This window comes from Ornithorhynchus anatinus, chromosome 18, assembly GCF_004115215.2.
Source record: "Ornithorhynchus anatinus isolate Pmale09 chromosome 18, mOrnAna1.pri.v4, whole genome shotgun sequence".
In the NCBI taxonomy this organism is placed as follows: Eukaryota; Metazoa; Chordata; class Mammalia; order Monotremata; family Ornithorhynchidae; genus Ornithorhynchus; species Ornithorhynchus anatinus.
This window is the reverse complement of record NC_041745.1, coordinates 42,615,815-42,636,041: the sequence shown is the minus strand read 5'-3', so window position 1 is coordinate 42,636,041 and position 20,227 is coordinate 42,615,815. Positions and strand designations below refer to the sequence as shown.

Genomic DNA, 20,227 nt, shown 5'->3' with positions numbered 1-20,227 from the left:
ATCGTAAGCTCGTTGGGGGCAGGGAACGTTTCCACCAACTCTGTTAGACTGTACTCTCCCAAGCGCGTAGTACAGTGCTCTGCGCACAGTAAGCGCTCAATAAATACGACTGAATGAATGAACATCTGCAATTTACTTATATTAATGTCTCCATCCCTTTCTAGACTATTAGCGTGTTATGGGCAGCAGGGAACTGTCTACCAACTCTGCTGTACTGTACTCCCCCGGGTGTTTAGTACAGTGTTCTGTGTGCAATAAGCGGTCAATAAATACAACTGACCGACTGATTGACGCAATGGGCAGAGGGTGTTAGGGTAGGGTGAGAAATAAAATGATTTCCCTCCGTAATGGAAATGGCTGTTCTCAAACTTTCCCAAAGAATTTTTCCTGAAGGCGGACACCAAACATGAATAGGCCAGTTAAAAAACAGTTTTCAATTAAACGCTTTTCAGAGTTAAACACTGGTGCTCATGATGCAAGAGGTAAAAAAATACTGCAAACCTCATTACGGGGGATCTGCAGTGCTCCCAAAGCAAAAGCTGACCTTAACTGAAGCTTTCTTTTTCTCCATCCCACCCACTCCCCGGACGAAATGTCTAGAACGAGCTTGCATCAGCTAACGCCCGTGTAGCCCTCGTGGCCGAGAGGCACGTCCAATGCAAATATTTGACTTTGCTTTCCAACTCCGAGAAAGAGGATGTTCGTACCGACGCCGTGAGGAGGAAGCTGCTGGGCCTCGTGAGCTGGGGAACCGATGTCCCCGCGATCGCCATGGCAACCGTCTGGCTGATCATGTTTCCGCCCTCACCGTCGTACTCGTCAACCGCTACGCAGGTGGGGCGGCCCCGCTGATTGTGGCTTTCTGGGGAGGAACGGTGCCCCCGGAGAGGAGTCAAAGAACAGGCTTCCGATCTTTTCTCAGCCCGCTCCTTCCACCCGCCACCATACAGCGCATACCGTTTCTTAACGGTCACCCCCAGATCCGGTCACTCAAAATCCCCCGTTGTCTTAGGCCGTCGAGTCGTCTCCGACCCGTAGCGACTCCATGGACACACCTCTCCCGGGACGTCCCCACCTCCGCCTGCAATCGTTCCGGGAGGGGATCCCGAGAGTTTTCTCGGGGAAAGATCTGGAAGCGGCTGACCATCGCCCTCGAGTCTCCGCCCTCGTCTCTCTCCCGTGCCGCCCAGCACGGGGGAGTTCTGATGCGTAGCCGACGGCCTGCCACTCGCTAGCCACCGCCCGAGCTAGGAATGGAATGGGCAGGCCTCTGTCTGACTCTCCCTCCCGGAGCCGAGACTGGCGGGGACAAAGACCCCCTCGAGGCGTTTATTGGCTAATTTTAGAAGCCACGAATGAGCAAGAGAAAGTCAACATAGAAGCACGGCTCCTTTAAATAAAAGGAACCAAAGGGCTAGCGGCCGAACTACTGGTCTGAGTCTCAATCCTCGGCACACCGATCGGATTCCCTGAGGGTCCGGGTCGGGGAGGGAAAGCCTGCGGGGCCGGGAGCCACGGCCCGGGAGAAGTTCCCCTTCATTCATTCGATCGTATTTACTGAGCACTTACTGTGTGCGGACCACCGTACTAAGCGCTTGGGAGAATCCGATACAACAATAAACAGCCACGTACCCTGCCCACATCGAGCTTACAGACCAGTGGGGGAGAGAGACGTTAATATGAATCGATAAACTACAGTTATGGACGTAAGTGCCGTGGGGCTGGGCGGGAGGATGAATAAAGGGGGCGAGTCAGGGTGACGCAGAAGGGAGTGGGAGAAGAGGAAAGGAGGGCGCGGTCAGGGAGGGCCTCTTGGAGGAGGTGTAAGGCTTTGAAGCGGAGGGAAGGGTAATCGTATGAGGTGGGAGGGCGTTCCAGGCCGGAGGCGGGACGTGGGCGAGACGTCGAGGGCCAGACGGATGAGATCGAGGTTACAGCAGTAGAGGAGCAAAGTGAGTGGGCCGGGATGGAGTAGGAGGTAGAAGGGGGCAAGATGACCGACTACTTTAATCACCTGCCCCGCGCGGGGCGGGGGTTAGATGGACTCCACAGTTAGAGATGAACTCCAAACATGCTCGGGAAGGGCCCCAGACAGGCTCAGGAAGAACCGTCAAGGCCATCCGGGTCCCGGGTCAGACGGTCAACTAGGCCGTTGGTCTACTTACAGTACAAATCTCCCAAGAGCCGAGTCCGGCGCCGTGCACGCAGCAGCCGCTCGATACGTACGATCGATCGATTGGTTGAGGCGGCCTTGGATAATACACAGAATCCCTCCGCTGCCCGGGTTTAAATCAGGAGAACACAAGCCTCTTTGTTCAACAGGTGAAACTTTAACAATAAGTCGGGAGAGGCTGAGCAGAATGTTGCGACTGAAGAACCAGGAAACCACCGTGGCTAACGAGTACATGGGGGACGGGCGGGCTTAGCGGCAATTTACAACAGCCCGGTAATAAAGAATACTTATTTTGTTACTGCCTGCACATTGTAGGCCGCTGAGCCCGAGGGCCAGGAGGTGGGCTAGTGAATCTCCAGATTCTCGACCGCCTTCCACCGCTCGGTGCAAATGCAAAGTGGGGTCTCTCCTGTTAGGTTGCAGCTCCTCGAGGGCCGGCGGCGTGTCATTTGTTTTGAATAAATACGACCGAACGGATGCTTTGTAGTCCCCCGGTGATTAATACAGTGCCTTGCACTCCAGGGCGAAGCAGCACACGGGCCTGGGAGCCAGAGGACATATGAGTTCTGCCATTTGTCTCTCTTTGACCCCAGGCAAGTCACTTCACTTCTCTGTGCCTCAGTTACCACACCTGTAAAATGGGGATTAACTGTGAGCCTCACGTGGGACAACCTCATTACCCTGTATCTACTCCAGTGCTTAGAACAGTGCTCGGCACATAGTAAGCGCTTAACATTATTATTATTATTATTATTATTATTATTATGTGGGACAGGGACGGTGTCCAACCCGATAAGCTTGTACCTACCCCAATGCTTAGGACAGTGCCGGCACATAGTAAGCACTTAAATACCACAATTATTATTATTGCTGTTTTTAGGGGGCACTACATAAATCGTTTTACTGAGGGTGTCGCTAAAATGGTCAGGCTCCGTTGGGAGATCTTGGAAAACCAGCTGTTGGTTTGGCTTCGTCCACCCTTCACTCCGGCAGAGAGAAAGGATTTACGTGTCTTTCAAATTGGGCCAATTCGGGATCCGCTCCAGAGAGTCCTCTCGGGGGGTAAATAAGAGAGGGCGATGAAATAAGGGCAAATCCCTTAAGGGCGGAATCGGCTGAGAGTCCTAGGTTCTGACACCAAGAATTGGTAGGCAGTGGAATGGCCAAACCCCACCAGACTCTAAGCTCCCTAGATTGTAAATTCGTTCCGGGCAGGGAACGTTTCTGCTAATTAATAACAATGATAATGATAACGTTGGTATTTATTAAGCGCTTACTATGTGCAGAGCACTGCTCTAAGCGCTGGGGTAGACACGGGGGAATCAGGTTGTCCCACGTGGGGCTCACGGTCTTCATCCCCATTTTACAGATGAGGTAACTGAGGCACAGAGAAGTGAAGTGACTTGCCCATTAGTCACACAGCCGACAAGTGGCAGAGCCGGGATTCGAACCCATGACCGCTGACTCCAAAGCCCGGGCTCTTTCCACCGAGCCACGCTACTCTCCCAAGCCCTTAACACGGTGCTCTGCCCATTAGTAAGTGCTCAATAAACACCACCGATTGACTGATTTACCTTCTTCAGAAATAAGAATGTCTTACTCCCTGAATTAACCATTTAGCATCTTTACAAGTTGGGCCTTGCTCAAAAAAAAAAAAAAAAAAGAAAGAGAGAGAGAGAGAGAGAGAGAGAAAGGGACTTATTACAGAAAATACCTGTAAAATCATAGAGCTGAGGCACGGTTTCCATGATAACGCCAATCAGAGGAAGATATAGCATGGCCACTCGGGCCTTTACCTGGGGGTCAGAGTACCGCGGGTCTGAGTCGTGACTGGACAGTAAATTGTGTACCATATTGATGACCTTCTTATGCAATCCAAACAAACTGTTTAAAAGAAAAAAAGAGTGAGGTCACAGGGATTGGTTAATATCTGGAAAACAAACAATACTTTGTAACTAAGCCCTCTCAAAGCCATAGCACCGAGCCCTCTCCTCGCTTAACTTTTTACATCCTCCCTCGTATCTCTACGAAACGAGATGCGTGAGCCTTTCCACATCGGGGCCGGTAACTGTAATAAATGCCATACGCGCAACCCAGCGGAAGGAAATTCTCCTTTACGGCGGACCCTTTAGTCTTCAGGGCACTAGTCAGTCTGGTCCAACACACGAACGCAATACATACGATGGCCCGTTCTTTACGTGTGAGACAGAAAAACGTAGGGCCCTGGCTTTTTTGGCTTTGGGCAGAGTCACTAGGCTCCCGAGCGGGCCTTTATATTTGCTTTCGCCGAAGAGGGTGGGCTTGGCGACTGACCGCTCCGTTGTGCCCATCAGCTCGAACGCCTGAATTTTTAGGGGTGGCCCTCGGGCCGGTTTGGGAAGCCCCAGCTTGTACCTCCACCTGGGCCCTGACCACCGGCCTCCTTGTCCACACCCCCGCCGACTCCACGGGCAGGGTGAACGTGTCCACCAGTGCCCTCCACCCAAGGTCTCTCCCTCGGGGGCTTCGGAATCAAAATCGAATCAAAATACCACTGGCTGTTCTGAGCTCTTCCCGTCACCAAACCCTCCTGAAATATCCACCTCCTCTAAACGGTCTTCCCCGACTGATTTTTTTTCCATCTCCGAGTCACATCCACCATAATGCCATTTTTGGCACTTTTTTTTTGGCACAACTCGGCTATACTGTACTCTCCCAGGCTGTTAGCGCAACGCTCTGCACACATTAAGTGCTCAATAAATGTGACTGATCGACTTATTTAATGGTATCTGTTGAGCGCTTACCGTACGTCCAGCACCGTTCTAAGCGCTGGGGTAGATACAAGGCAATCAGGAGGGACGCAGTCCCAAGTCCCACGTGGGGCTCACAGTCCAAGCAGGCGGGAAGACAGGAATTCGACCCCCATTTTGCAGGTGAGGCGACCGAGGCACTGAGAAGTGACTTGCCCGAGGTCACACAGCAGGCAAGTGGCCCCCTTCTAGACTCCGAGCCCGCTGATGGGTAGGGATTGTCTCTACTTGTTGCCTAACTGTACTTTGGAAGCGTTTAGTACAGTGCTCTGCACACAGTAAGCGCTCAATATATACGACTGAATGAATGAAGAGGCAGAATGGGGATTAGAACCCATGTCCCAGGCCTGGGCTCTTTCCACTAGGCCACGATGCTTCCCTTTTGAACTTGCTACTTCCAAGTGCCCATCTGGACATCCCGCCGTACTATCTGATCACTTTCAGAGTCACCTACGTGTTCTCTCCCAGTCTTTAGTACGGTGCTCTGCACGGAGTAAGTGCTTAATAAATACTATTACCGTTACTTCTATTTGTAATTTATTTTACGCTCGTCTCCCTGCTAGATTTTCAGCTCCTTCTGGATAGGGATCGATGGTAACTCCTTTGACTAGACTGCAAAATACCTGCGGATGCGGAACGTGTCTACCGGCTCTGTTGTGCTGTACTTTCCCAAGTCTTCAGTACAGTGCTTTGCACACAGTAAGCACTCGATCAATACCACTGATCGAATGACTGACTACTCTCTCCCAAGCACTTGGTTCAGGCCTCTATACCCAGTATGCATTCAGTAAATATTACTACTGATAATAATGTTGGCATTTGTTACGCGCTTACTACGTGCAGAGCACCGTTCTAAGCGCTGGGGGAGATACGGGGTCATCGGGTCGTCCCACGTGAGGCTCGCGGCCTTCATCCCCATTTTACAGATGGGGTCACTGCTGATTGATTACTACTAAGCCCCCCCTTTTCCTCTGCTCCTCCTCCCCGCCCCACAGCACTCGCATACACGTGTACGTATTTATTATTCTATTTATTTTATGACGCGTACATATCTATAATTCTATTTATTTCTACCGATGCTACCGATGCCCGTCTACTTGTTTGGTTTTACTGTCTGTCCCCCACCGCCCCCCCCAGACTGTGAGCCCGTCGTTGGGTAGGGGCCGTCTCTCTTTCTTGCGGAACTGTACTTTTCAAGTCCTTAGTCCAGTGCTCTGCACGCAGTAAGCGCTCAATAAATACGACCGAATGAACGAAGGGACCGCCTGACAGGCGTCCCACGGCCATGACGTCACGGAGAGTTGTTCCTGGAAATTCTCCAGGGTGAACGTGTCCTAAACCGGCCTCGATTCCCAGCAGATGACACGCCGGAAACTCCCTAGAGGGGGAAGGGAGGATGGTCCCGTCACCAGCGGCAGCGCTCTCGACCGAACTACCGCTTGCGGAACTCGTGACCGCAAGCTGCCTGCGGGCGGGGAACGCGTCTGTCTATTTTTGTAGCGTCCTCTCCCAAGCGCTCCGCGCACAGTAAGCGCTCGAGAAATACGGATCGAATCAACTCCCTCCCTGACAAACAGCTCTCCCCACCTTCCCAGCCCTGCTCAAGTCCCACTTCCACCAGGGAGTCTTCCCCGTTGCATCTCTAGGGGAAGCAGCGCGGCTCGGTGGAAAGAGCCTGGGCTTGGGAGTCAGAGGTCGTCGGTTCGACTCCCGGCTCTGCCACTTGTCAGCTGTGTGACTGTGGGCGAGTCACTTCGCTTCTCTGGGCCTCGGTGACCTCATCTGGAAAATGGGGATTAACTGCGAGCCTCACGGGGGACAACCTGATTACCGCTTATTAGCTGTGTGACTTTGGGCGAGTCGCTTCACTTCTCTGGCCCTCAGTTCCCTCATGTGTAAAATGGGGATTAAGACTGTTGAGCCTCACGTGGGACAATCTGATTCCCCTGTATCTCCCCCAGCGCTTAGAACAGTGCTCTGCACGTAGTAAGCGCTTAACAGATACCGACATTATTATCTCTAATCCTCCCCACTTCACAGCTCACAACGCGCGCTTCAGCCACCTACAGACTTAGGGACTCAAAACCTACCGATTCTATTTATTGCTATTGTTCTTGCCCGTCCGTCTCCCCCGATCAGACCGGGAGCCCGTCAACGGGCAGGGACGGTCTCTATCTGTGGCCGATTTGTCCATTCCAAGCGCTCAGTACAGCGATCTGCACGTAGTAAGCGCTCGATAAATACTATTGAATGAATGAATACCGTGGTTCTTAGACTCCTGTTCGATTACTTCCCCCGAATTGTGATTTATTTAAGGATCTGACTCCCCTTCCTAGGCTGTTAGCTCCTTGAGGGCAGGGGTCACACATACAGATTAGAGAAGCAGCGTGGCTCGGTGGAAAGAGCCCGGGTTTAGGAGTCCGAGGTCATGGGTTCGAATCCCGGCTCTGCCACTTGGCAGCTGGGTGACTGTGGGCGAGTCGCTTCACCTCTCTGGGCCTCAGTTCCCTCATCTGTCAAATGGGGATGAAGACTGTGAGCCTCACGTGGGACAACCCGATGACCCCCCGTATCTCCCCCAGCGCCTAGAAAAGTGCTCTGCACATAGTAAGCGCTTAACGAATACCAACATTATTAGATTCTGTTCTACTCTCCCAAGCGCTCAGAACAGTGCCCTGCACAGAGTCGTCATTCAATAAATGCTATCGATTCACTCACTGGCTGAAGATTTGTTGTCCGCCTCCCCCTTCTAGACCGTGAGCCCGTTGTGGGGGGGGGGGGGGGGGGATCGTCTCTATCTGTTGCCGAATTTGTACTCTCCCAAGCGCTTAGTACAGTGCTCTGCACACAGTAAGCACTCAATAAATACGACTGAATGAATTCCAGAGGACTAATAAAGCCCCCATTCATTCAATAGTATTTATTGAGCGCTTACTATGTGCAGAGCACTGTACTAAGCGCTTGGAATGTACCCCCAGAACCCTCTGTGAGCTGATCCAACAACCCAGTGTCGGCTTTGCCTCTTCTTTCTTCAAATCTATTCATCTGACTTGGCTGGGAACTCCACGAGAAGCGGGGCCACCCCACAGCGTCTGCCATCCCCGTCCCTGGCGCTGCTGCGACCGGTTGTCAATCGATCCGTCGATGGTATTTATTGAGTGCTTACTATTGGAAAGTACAATCTGGCAACAGATAGAGACGATCCCTAGCCAACAACGGGCTCACGGTCTAGAGGGGGAGGTAGCCATCACTATGAATATAAATGATTTATAATATATATATATATATAGTCAAGACATATGTACAGAAGTGCTGTAGGGTAATTTTCCCAAGACTGTTCCCAGATCAGAAAATACATTTTTAAGGTTTTGGAGGGGGGTGGTCGGGGACCAGGTGCCCCAGATTTCATTTAGGGAATTCATTTTCATGAAAATAAATCCAGTCCCCCGCCCCCACCCCGTAAATTCCGCAGGCTCCACTCTCTTTCCTGAAGACTGACAACAAAGAAAATCTTTCAGACGGCCCCCAGAAAGCAGTGGAACCCACGGGTGACACCTCGGGCTCCCCATTTCACAAGTCGCTTGACCTTAATTGAGCGGGTGGGGCCGGAATTGCGAGCAAAACACCTGAGCCTAACCTTGGAGAGTTTGTTTTTTTCCAGTGGCATTCGTTAAGCACTTACTACGTGCCAGGCACCGTACTAAGCGTTGGGGTGGATGCAAGCAAATCGATATGGACACAGTCCCTGTCCCACATGATAATAATAATGTTGGCATTTGTTAAGCGCTTACTACGTGCACCGTTCTAAGCGCCGGGGGACATACAGGGCAATCGGATTGTCCCACGTGAGGCTCGACGGTCTTAATCCCCATTTTACAGATGAGGGAACCGAGGCACAGAGAAGTGAAGTGACTCGGCCAAAGTCACACGGCTGATAAGCGGCGGAGCCGGGATTAGGACCCACGACCTCTGACGCCCAAGCCCGGGCTCTTTCCACTGAGCCACGCCGCTTCTCTAATGAAGTCCCCATTTTACAGGTGAGGGAACGGAAAAGTGAAGCGACTTGACCGCGGTCACACACAGCGGGCAGGTGGCGGAGCTGGGATGAGAATTCAGGTCCCTCTGATTCTTAGCCCCGCGCTCTATTCGCCACTGGGCCACGGCGCCTCTCGACCGACCGAAACGGATCCAGTGTTGCTTTTCAAGAGTGGTGAAGACTATTCTGAGTGACCATCAGTAGAATCCCCAAGTCAGTTAGAGCCTCCCCACCGGGTGGGCTTCCAGAAATATCAGCTAGCCTCTCTCAGTTGGAAAGATCAGCCTAAGGAAAACTCCTGCTTTCACAGATGCATTGCAGAAGTCTAGCGATTTAAGTGATAATAATGCCGTCGTCATTTAGGCGCTTACTACGTGTCAAGCACTGCTCTGAGCGCTGGGGGGATACCCGGTAATCAGGGTGTCCCACGTGGGGCTCACGGTCTTAATCCCCATTTTACTGATGAGGTCACTGAGGCCCAGAGAAGTGAAGTGACTTGCCCAAAGTCACACAGCTGACAAGCGGCGGGGCGGGGATTAGAACCCGCGGCCTCCGACTCCCGAGCCCGGGCTCTTTCCACTGAGCCACGCTGGTAGGGAAAAGGCTGCCCGGCGTAGCGGAGGGAGAACGGGCCCGGGAGTCAGAGGGTCATGGGTTCTAATCCCGGACTCCGCCACCCGTCTGCTGTGTAACCACGGGCAAGTCACTTCACTTCTCTGGGCCTCGGGGACCTCATCTGTAAAATGGGAATTGAGACCGCGAGTCCCACATGGGACGGGAGCTGTCCCCAACTCCATTTGCTTGCATCCACCCCAGCGCTTAGCACAGTGCCTGGCACAAAGGAAGCGCTTAACGGATACCAGCATTATGACGAGACTGGGAGGGAAGGTTTTTCTCACTCTCTCGAAAGAGACACATAAAAGTCACTTATTTTTACCCCCACCTCGCTGCGACCTAATCCTCTTCCCAGCCGCCTGTCCCGGCCCAGCAGGCTCGTTTTGTGATCCGTTACCTTTTCGGCAAGGCCGTTCGACTGTGGAGAAACGTGAAGAGAAAAACTCACCCTTCGGCATCGGGATCTAAAATGACGGCGAGCTCGGTTAGCACGAGCCCTGCCAGGTAATGCTGCTGGCGGAAAGGCCCGGACAATTCAAACATATTTGCGATCTTCTGATCTTGCACGTTGGTAGAGAATCCGGAGCTCTGTCGAAAAACCTGGACTTTAACAGTTGTGTAACGAGGCGTTATGAGGACAGAAAACCTCAGAGCCGACGAAACAGAAGTATATTGCAGAGGCAGAGACGTAGTTGGGAATCGCTAAGATACTAGAGGATAGTCGCCACTGAGCCTGGCGGGCCCCGTATAATATAATAATAACAACGTTGGTATTTGTTAAGCGCTTACTGTGTGCCGAGCACCGTCCTAAGCGCTGGGGGAGATACCAGGTTGTCCCACGTGAGGCTCACAGTCTTAATCCCCATTTCACAGATGAGGGAACTGAGGCAGCGAGAAGTTCTAACACAGAGGGGGTGGCTGAGTACCCATCGATCACCTTCCTCCAAATTAACATCTAGAAGGTTTCTAGGGTCACACTGGAAAGACTTCCAAGAGTGAAGGAAAAGAGCACCATACAGAATATATACTGTAGAGACCCATCGATCAATTTCCTCCAAATTAAGATCTAGAAGGCTTCTAGGGTCAACGAAAAGATTTCCAAGACTGAAGGAAAAAAAAAAAACATACGGAATATACACTGTTGAGACAAGAGGGTAAGGAAATTATTGGAGGGCAAAATCACCCATCTCCTCAGCTTTAGCGGAGTGGCTCCTGAGGAAATTTCATTTTCCTGGAATTCTGCAACTCCTTCAGAAGAATCCCACACCAGAAAGTAAAGGACGCTTCTGAATGTTTTTGTTTTTCCCTGAGACCCAACCTGAATTTGTACAGGGCGTGTGTTCGCGTGCTCGGCCTACCTGGGAGGTTGCCGAAGACACCGAAGGCGACGGAGACGCCGGCGGCGTGAGTAGACTGCAGGGAAGGTTTAGAGTAACGTAGTGCTCGTGGCTGCAGACGATACGCAGGAAGTCGAGCCTCAAGGACACCAGGATACTTGGGTTTGATAAGGAATAAAGCTTCGAAGACACCTGGTAAGGGGCGGGGGAGGGGCGGAGGGGGGAAAGACACGATCACACCGTCAACGGGAAGAAAGCCACGCTCTCAAGTCATTTCTCCGAACATCAGGTCGGTATTTGTTAAGCGCTTACTAGGGGCAGAGCACTGTTCTCAGCGCTGGGGGAGATACAGGGTCATCGGGTTGTCCCACGTGAGGCTCACAGTCTTCATCCCCATTTTACAGAGGAGGGAACTGAGGCCCAGAGAAGTGAAGTGACTCGCCCACAGTCGCACAGCTGACGAGTGGCAGAGCCGGGAGTCGAACTCCTGACCTCTGACTCCCAAGCCCGGGCTCTTTCCACTGAGCCACGCTGCTTCCCCGTCTCCGCCATCAAACCGAGGCGTGGGGAAACTTAAGGAAAACCCAATAAGAGCGGGGTCCTCGACTATTTTAGGCATCGCTGGGAAGTCGGCGTTACCCACCCCGTCCCCTCCGCCACCGAGCGATCATTACAATTGAAAGTGACAAGATCCATCTCGCCCAGTCGGCCCGATTTATAGTAAAGGTGACTGCTTTTGGTCCTCCGGGCCCCAACGGCCAAACGCCCGCAAGAACTCTGGAATTGAGACCGCCTGGCTTGCTGAATGAGCTCCTTTGGAGGCATTCATTCAGTGGTATTTATTGAGCGCTTACTGCGTGCAGAGCGCTGTACTGAGCGGTTGGGAGGGTACAGTACATCGATAAACGGACACAATCCCTGTCCGCAACAAGTTTATAGTCTAGAGGGCACGGGCCACACGATTTCCAGATTGAGAAATACATCTGTGCGGGTGTGGGCAGGGAATGTGTTTATCGTTCTGTCGCATTCTCCCAAGTACTTAATACAGTGTTTTGCGAACAGTAGGCGCTCAATAAATACGACTCAATGAAGGAAGGTGTGTTGACTGATTTCCCAGAGGTGGCTACCAACTCTGTGGTACTGTATCCCCGCAAGTGCTTAGTAGACTGCCCTGCATACAGTCAGCGCTCAATAAATTCATTCATTCAATAGGATCTATCGAGCGCTCACTATGTGCAGAGCACTGGACTAAGCGCTTGGAATGGACAAATCGGTAACAGAGACAGTCCCTGCCCTCTGACGGGCTTACGGTCTAATCGGGGGAGACGGACAGACGAGAACAATGGCAATAAATAGAATCAAGAAATACGACTGATTGACTAGGTTCCAATCCCAGCTTCGCCACCGGCCAGCTGTGTGACCTCGGACAAGTCACCGAATGGGTCTGCGCCTGCAGAATGTGAGCCCCGTGCGGGTCCGGTGTCCACTCTGATTCTCCTCCATCTCCTACGAGCACTGAGCCCACGGAAAACATGACTATTCGGGGGGCTCTACACAGTAGAGGTGCTTAATTAGATCACGAGACCAGAAGCAGGCCCATCTCCGGGCCAGACCAAGGAAACGTTCAAAGCCACATTTTCTCGTCAAGGATAGCGGGGGACGCTTGGAGGAAGTGTGATGGCTGATTTCCTTCCTATCCATCCTCCCGTTAGGGGTTAACCTTCCCTCCGATGACAAGCACGGCCCTGTGGTCTGGGAAGGCATCTAAACTCTTGACAAGCATTCTAACGCTCCCTATTTTTCCACCCACAAGCGGCATTCTGAAATCTGGCGTCTCTCTCGCCCGCGATGGGGAAACGTTTAAAGCGCTCGGTCGGACAATGGGCATTACCTGTTTATAGCAGGCCTTGATAAGGCTGAAGACAAATCCTCTGTCCATGACGGACAGCAGATCATTAAGAAAGAACGCGAGGCTTGTGTTGAGTCTCTCGACCATCTCTGCATCCTATGAGGTGGGGAAAGACAATCCGGAGCGTCAGAGGACAGCGCGACGAATAGCCGCGGACCACTTCACGACCTAAATCTGACGCTTAACGGGGAGGAGACCGAACCTCAATCTTTACCTTCTGAAACCGAGAGACGATGTCGCTGGCGATGGTGCTGACCAAGGCGGTTATGTCGTCCATGAAGCGTTCGGGAAAACGATTTTTCCTCGGGGCATCCAGTTTGTCAGCAAAGTACAGGTGATGCACCATGCTTTTCACCTGCAGAAAATACACCTTGCCCGTTACCGGCATTTACAAGTACCCGATTACAATTCCTGGAAGTCATTCCAGAGTCTGGGTTTTAGTTCCCACTCTCTGCTCCTAACCCGTTTTCCTCCGCGCTCTGGCTTTTTCGCCCTTTCCGGGTTTTTTCTGACAGTCACGAATATCGGGCATTGGGCAGAGCTTAAAAGACATGGGTAAAGCCAATCCCCCGGATCAAAGTGTTGGTGTAATTAATGATAATCACGGTGGCATTTAAGCATTTACCGTGCCCCGGGAGCTATACTACGCGCTGGGGTAAATACAGAGATGATCAGATTGGACACAGTCCCCGTTCACAAGAGGCTCACGGTCTAAGTAGAAAGGAGTCGGATTTAATCCCCATTTTAAGGATGAGGAAAGTGAGGCAGAGGGAAATGAAGCGACTCACCCAAGGTCACAGGGCAGACAGGTGGCGGAGCTGGGATCTGAACCCAGATCTTCTGCCTCCCAGGCCCGGGCTCTTTCCACCAGGCCACATTCAATGAGGTTTAAGGGGAAAGGAGGCAGCGTGGCCTAGTGGAAAGAGTATGGCTCCGAGAGGCAGGAAACCTGGGTTTAATCTGAACTCTTACTGGCCTGCCACGTGACCTTGGGCAAGTCACAACCCCTCTGGGCCTCAGTAAATGGGGATACTCCCTCTCTGCAGTCTCGCGCTTCCTCCTGCCTTCCAGATGTCTCTACTCGGACGTCCTCCCGTCACCTCAAGCTTAATATGGCGAAAACTGAACTTCTCGTCTTCCCACCCAAAGCCTGTCCCGCCCACCCGGCTCACTTTCCCGTCACTGTTGACGGCACCGCCATCCTTCCTGTCTCACAAGCCCGTAACCTCGGTGTTATCCCTGACTCCTCTCTCTCGAAGTCGCTTAACTTCTCTGTGCCTCGGTTACCTCATCTGGAAAATGGGGATGAAGACTGTGAGCCTCTCATGGGACAACCCGATCACCCTGCCCAGCGCTTAGAACAGTGCTCTGCACACGGTAAGCGCTTAACAAATACCAACATTATAATATTCGAGCCATCACTAAATCCTGTCAGTTCTACCTTCACAGTATGGCCCAAATCCGCCCCTTCCTCTCCGCCCCAAGTTCTACCACATTAATGCGAGCCCTTCTCCTATCCCGCCTTGATTATTCTATCGGCCTCCTTGCCGACCTCCCTGCCTCCTCTCCCTCCCCACTCCAGTCCGTACTCCACTTGGCTGCCCCGATCATTTTCCTTCAGAAACGTTCAGATCGTATTTCCCCCCTCCTCAAGAAACTCCGGCGGTTGCCCATCCACCTCCGCGTCGAACGAAAACTCCTCACCATTAGCTTTAAAGCACCGCGCCTCCATCTCGTCCATCTTGCCCACATCCTACCTCTGGCCTGGAATGCTCTCCCTCCTCGTATCGGATGGATAACTGTTCTCCCCCGGCTTCAAAACCTTCGTGAAGGCCCATCTCCTCCAAGAAGCCTTCCCTAAGCCCTCCTCTCCTCCCGCTCCCGTCTGCATCGCCCCGATTTGCTCCCTTCCTTCACCCTCCCGCCCAGCCCCACCGCATATATATGTATGGATCTGTAATTTATTTATTTACACCGATGACCGTCTCCCCCTCCAGACAGTGAGCTCGTTGTGGGCAGGGAATGTGTCTGCTTTGTACTCTCCCGAGCGCTCAGTACAGTGCTTTGAGCACAGTAAGCGTTCGATGAATACGACTGAATGAATGAATGAGATACTTTTTCTCCCTCCCGCTTATTTAGATTATGAACTCTGTGTGGGACAGAACCCGAGTCCAATCTATTTTATATCCACCTCAGCACTTAGGCTAGTGAGTCCTTGGTAGCTAGGAAGGGCTTAAACTCCCTTTTGCAATAACTAAGCATTTCTGACTGAATTTGGAAAACAATACATAATGATGGCGGAACTTGTTAAGCGCTTACTATGTGCCAAGCACCGTTCTAAGCGCTGGGGGGGATACAAGGTGATCAGGTTGTCCCACGTGGGGCTCACAGTTTTTAATCCCCATTTTACAGAGGAGGGAACCGAGGCACAGTGAAGTGACTTATGTAGCCTAGCTTTCTAAACTCAACTCTGCTGGGTTATCGTTGGAATTCACATCGCGCTGGATCCCTCTCCGTGGTCGAATCGTACTTTCCGGGCGCTCACTAAATACGGCCGAACGGACGAACGAATCTCTATTTGCTCGCCACGAATGGGTCTGAGACGTGAATACTGAATGAGGCCCCGCTGAATATCTGCTCACTGCTCAGCCCAGCAATGGTCTCCAGGCTTATTATTAATAATAATGATGGTATTTGTTACGCGCTTACTATGTGCCAGGCGCTTTTCTGAGCGCTGGAAATTTAGGGGAATCCAGGAAACGACTGCAGGCCAGGAGTCTGCGAGGCAACTCACCACCGCGGTACTCAAATGACACCGCTTGGTCCATCCCCCTTAGAACTAGTCACCCATAACCCGCTGGCATTCCAAAAGATTTCCGAGCCCAGAGCGTGGACCCGCTTCACACCCCACTGACAAGGTGCGGACTCCTTGGCTGCAGAGAGACGGAGGTTAGAAAGGGATCTGGGAAGCAGCGTGGCTCAGTGGAAAGAGCCCGGGCTTGGGAGCCAGAGGTCACGGGTTCGAATCCCGGCTCCGCCACTTGGCAGCTGGGTGACTGTGGGCGAGTCACATCACTTGTCTGTGCCGCATCTGGAAAATGGGGATGAAGACTGTGAGCCTCACGTGGGACAACCCGATGACCCCGTATCTACTCCAGCGCTTAGAACAGTGCTCTGCACCTAGTAAGCGCTTAACAAATACCAATATTATTATCATCTGGGGAGTGGCATGGCTTAATGGAGAGCGCGGGCCCGGGGGGGCCAGAAAGAACGTGGGATCTAATCCCGGCTCCGCCACGTCTGTTGTGTGACTTTGGCCACTTCGCTGTGCCTCAGTTGCCTCATCTGTAAAATGGGGATAAGAGGGCGAGCCCCACGTGGGTCAGGGGCTGTGTACAGACTGATCAACCCATATCTACCGAGCCCTTAGACCAGTGCTTGGCACATAGTAAGGCACACAGAGAAGGAGCGTGGCTCAGTGGAGAGAGCCCAGGCTTGGGAGTCAGAGGTCGTGGGTTCGAATCCCGGCTCCGCCGCTTGTCAGCTGTGTGACTGTGGGCAAGTCACTTCACTTCTCTGGGCCTCAGCGACCTCATCTGGAAAATGGGGACTGACTGTGAGCCTCACGTGGGACAACCTGATGACCCCAGCGCTTGAAACAGTGCTCTGCACATAGTAAGCGCTTGACAAATACCAACTTATCATTCATTCATTAGATCGTATTTACTGAGCACTTACTGAGTGCAGAGCACTGGACAGATACTATAATTATTATTACTCCGACGATTATGACTACTACGAATAACGGTACAACAACTATCGTTATTATCATGATCATTAATAAAGGAAATTCGTCCGCTCACCATCAACTCGAAGAAGAACCAGGCCTGTTGCAAGGCCGCTTCCCGGACACTGCCGCTGCACACAACCCACTGTAACGCCAGCTCCTCGTGGAAAAGCTAGCCGGGACCAAATCCAAAATGAATGGCGGCAAGACAGAGCCTTAATGCAATCCAAGTGGAAATTCCGAGCCCGCGATTGAAAATATGAAGGGGACGATGAGAATAAGCCATTCAAGGCATGGGAACAAAACCTGCCGCGATGACATCCATTAACGAAACGACCTGCCAGCCGTGTAACACAACGGCGTGTCGACGAGCTGAGAACACGACATGTCTAGGCGGAGAAAATCGAAGTTTTAAAGGCTCCTCCCCAAATGGGCCGGCAAACATGGAAACCACTACCTGGAAACCAGGCCGACGGAGGCGAGGTACGGTCCGGGACTCGCCCGCGCGTACTTGCGCAAATATGGCCGGTCAAAAACCGTGGCTGAGCACTTTAGGAAACCCTTTCGAAAGTCCCAGTTTGGGCATCGGCCACTTATTTTCACATACCTGGAGCTCGAATGGGGTGATTAAAAAAAAATAAATCCCTGCCTCACTCTCACAGGTCAGGTGGATCTCCACTCAAAACGATTCGCAAGCTAGCGCGTATTAATATGAGAGGACTTAAGAAAACTGTGGATAAGGGAAGCAAATCCTCAGCTCTTATTAAGAGTGAAAATTGTTCTACACTCATCTTCCTCTCCCTGGAGATTCAAAACACAAAACAGCAGGAGTTACTGTTAGAATTACGGGTCCGAACATTTCGCGGCACCGAAATCCAACGGCTCACCTTTAATTCACCACGTATCGAGTAAAAAGTCATCCCAGAAGGCACTTTAAAAAAAACCTACAGGGGACGGGCAAGGCAAATGGCTACCAGGCAAGCAGTGAGTAAAGCTGGGTATCCTCTTCCCCGTGGATCTGTCGAGGCATCTCAGACCGACTGCATGGACAACACAGTCACCCGTCTGCTTTGGACTTGTTCAACCATTTCCCCACCCCCGGCCATATATCAATTTGTCTTCACTTAAATCTACCTTTTTAGTTGGTAAGCGTCCCGTTAATGTTTGTAAGAAACTTGGCGTCTCTGTGTGCGAAGACATACGATTACAACTTCGATCCATAGCCTATGGAGTGAATATGAATGAATGATGACAGAACATTAAAGTCTGCTGTGGATGAACTTGCAGCACAAGCAAAATGCACATTTAAAGAAACACTGTTCAGCAGTCTAGTTCAAGTTTACGACGGACAAAACCATTTGCGTGGCTTTCCCCACCCCCCCGCCCAGTCGGTCGCCCATGCCTTGCGTTACCTGAAACAGACAATTGCGGGCATCCAAATCACGTGACTAATCAGGAGCACCGTGTGCATTTTTATAGCGTACATATTTTCAATGCTGCAAAGAATGAAACCCTCCCCAAGTTGCGGTTTGTCAACATGCACATACTCGGAAAATTTCACCAATAAAAAGCATACTTCTCAATTAGCTCAACCGAATCTAAACCTTCGACAAAATGCCTCTACTATATTCTCGTTTGGATGAACCCCCTGGTACGAAGCCTTCGTTTTTGCCAACGTTTTCCCGAGACCCTAAAGAAACCTCAACTCTTCCAAATGCCGTACTGGTGCTCAAAATGGCACATTTCAAAAGGCCAACTCTGGAAGCGCCCGACTCCTACGTCACCAGGATGTCGGGCTTGGCCCTGAGCCACGCAAAAGATCGTCACGGAACCGGGGGAAAAGCAAGCAGAGGGAAACCCTCAGTGATTATTTCTCAGATGAAGTGCTGTTTCGCTTGCATTTCGGGTCTTCGGGAAGTTGTAATACTGGCTCCCGTGAGGGAGCGAGCGTGGACCTTTAATTTTGCCTGAGGTTTCCTCCACAGCACTTCAATTCGTGGCTGGAGTTCCTGATATGACTTCGCATTTCGCCTTGACTGTCACACCTGGGTCCTGAACATCAGGATAGAACAAGAGGAATATAACGGGGAGTCGGGAGGGCTGTGTGGGACTGGGGCCTCCGAGCTGTGACTCGCTTTGATATCCCAGTGGTGTTCCTGACAAACGGTCATTTTCTCTTGCCTGCATCAAAGCAGTGCCATAACTTGCCTTTCCCTTTAAAATAAATAATTCAGCAGTACGATCTTTCGCATCTGCCAATGTGTGGTAACGCCTGGGGGTTCATTAAAACGTGAAGGGATTGTGATGCACAAGTGCAATCTAAACCTTGAAAAACTGAGGGTTTATTTGTTTGGCGCAAGGAGTATCATAAGAAGTGTTTTCATGGCTGAGGCAAATCATTTACAATAATAAATGTGAAGATTCCCCCAGCCTTGCGGGAGGAAGAGAACTATTCCTCCAAAACAAAGGCCGATTGAGAAGTATGCTCCAAGTCATCATGCACAATAAAGCAGCAGGCAACTACAGCTCTAAAACGGAAAACTATTTCAACTTAAACTCCTGCAGTTTTCATACTTTGCAACACTCGTACGCCAAAACAATGCATTTCCATCACATAATACCAGAATAAAAGGCTCAACTTCCACATGTTCTTCAATTTTAATTTTAGCTTACTACCATTCTCACTCTCCAGTGACTAAACGAACACAAAAAGGAGCCAGGTGCCTCTGGAAACGTGAAGGCGATTAGCGACTTTGAACCAAAAGCATATGGAAAACCATGACTTGGCATACAGGGATGAGAAACGGTCCCCCGGCACGTGATCCGCCCGAAGGAGTAACTGTCAGGAAAGCCGTTTATTCTACAATCGACAATCAGTGAAATGGAGGTGAGAACCATAAATGGAGCACTTGGCGGCATTCATGCATGGTGGTGGGGAAGATGGCTAACTTAAAAAGAAAGAAGAAACAAGAAATACAGAGATTCTCAATGACCGGGGTTGCGAGGGTGGGGGGAGAAGCAAGCCATCGAAACCAGAATCGACACTAAAAAGGATATTGGTCTAAAAGGGGAATCTCGGCCGCCAATAAAGAAACCTCTTCACCACCTGTGTTGACTCTGCACTTGGACTGGGGTTGGATCCCCATGGGGCAGCTTTGGGACCACCAGTGTTTACCCAGGAATTGGAGCGGTCTAAACCCTGGGCATATAATAGAAAGCAGTTGGGAAAGGAAAGAAAGATTACATGTTGCAAGCCATCGAGTCATTTTTACTTAGAGAGATCCAATTGTTTAAGAATTAAAGTGCTCAAAGCAAACAGATCATTCAATCGTACGGTTAAAGCAAACACCCATCGCGAATTTTTTAGACCACCAAGTTATGCGGACAGAATCACGAAAATCAGGACTTGATTTCAACTCTGATGGTTAATTGCAGGGCAGGGGAGGCAAGGGATTAATGCGGGGGGGGGGGGGGGGGGGGAGAGACTAAAGTTCCCTTTCTTCTCAACGGGAACTGCTGTAAACCCTTTTCATGCAGTTTCTCCTTCCCCATTCCCTCCCCGTTTCCTGCTTTCCACCTCG

The 20,227-nt window shown here is 51.3% G+C and overlaps 1 protein-coding gene across 11 annotated transcripts in view; it reads right to left on the bottom strand.

Annotated features, from left to right (window-relative positions):
- DOCK7 (dedicator of cytokinesis 7) overlaps positions 1-20,227 on the bottom strand; it is a 149,624-nt gene that overhangs the window by 29,736 nt on the left and 99,661 nt on the right. For 6 of the 11 annotated variants that reach the window (XM_029083307.2, XM_029083308.2, XM_029083310.2 and 3 more), the window contains 9 exons: positions 19,753-19,845; positions 17,781-17,870; positions 16,723-16,818; positions 13,074-13,214; positions 12,842-12,955; positions 10,972-11,142; positions 10,062-10,201; positions 3,888-4,057; positions 708-862 (listed from right to left, as the gene is read on the bottom strand). In XM_029083307.2, coding sequence (XP_028939140.1) covers positions 708-862; positions 3,888-4,057; positions 10,062-10,201; positions 10,972-11,142; positions 12,842-12,955; positions 13,074-13,214; positions 16,723-16,818; positions 17,781-17,870; positions 19,753-19,845 — 1,170 coding nt within the window. The remainder of the gene's footprint in view (positions 1-707; positions 863-3,887; positions 4,058-10,061; positions 10,202-10,971; positions 11,143-12,841; positions 12,956-13,073; positions 13,215-16,722; positions 16,819-17,780; positions 17,871-19,752; positions 19,846-20,227) is intronic. The other 5 variants (XM_029083313.2, XM_029083315.2, XM_029083316.2 and 2 more) reach the window with 2 other exon arrangements.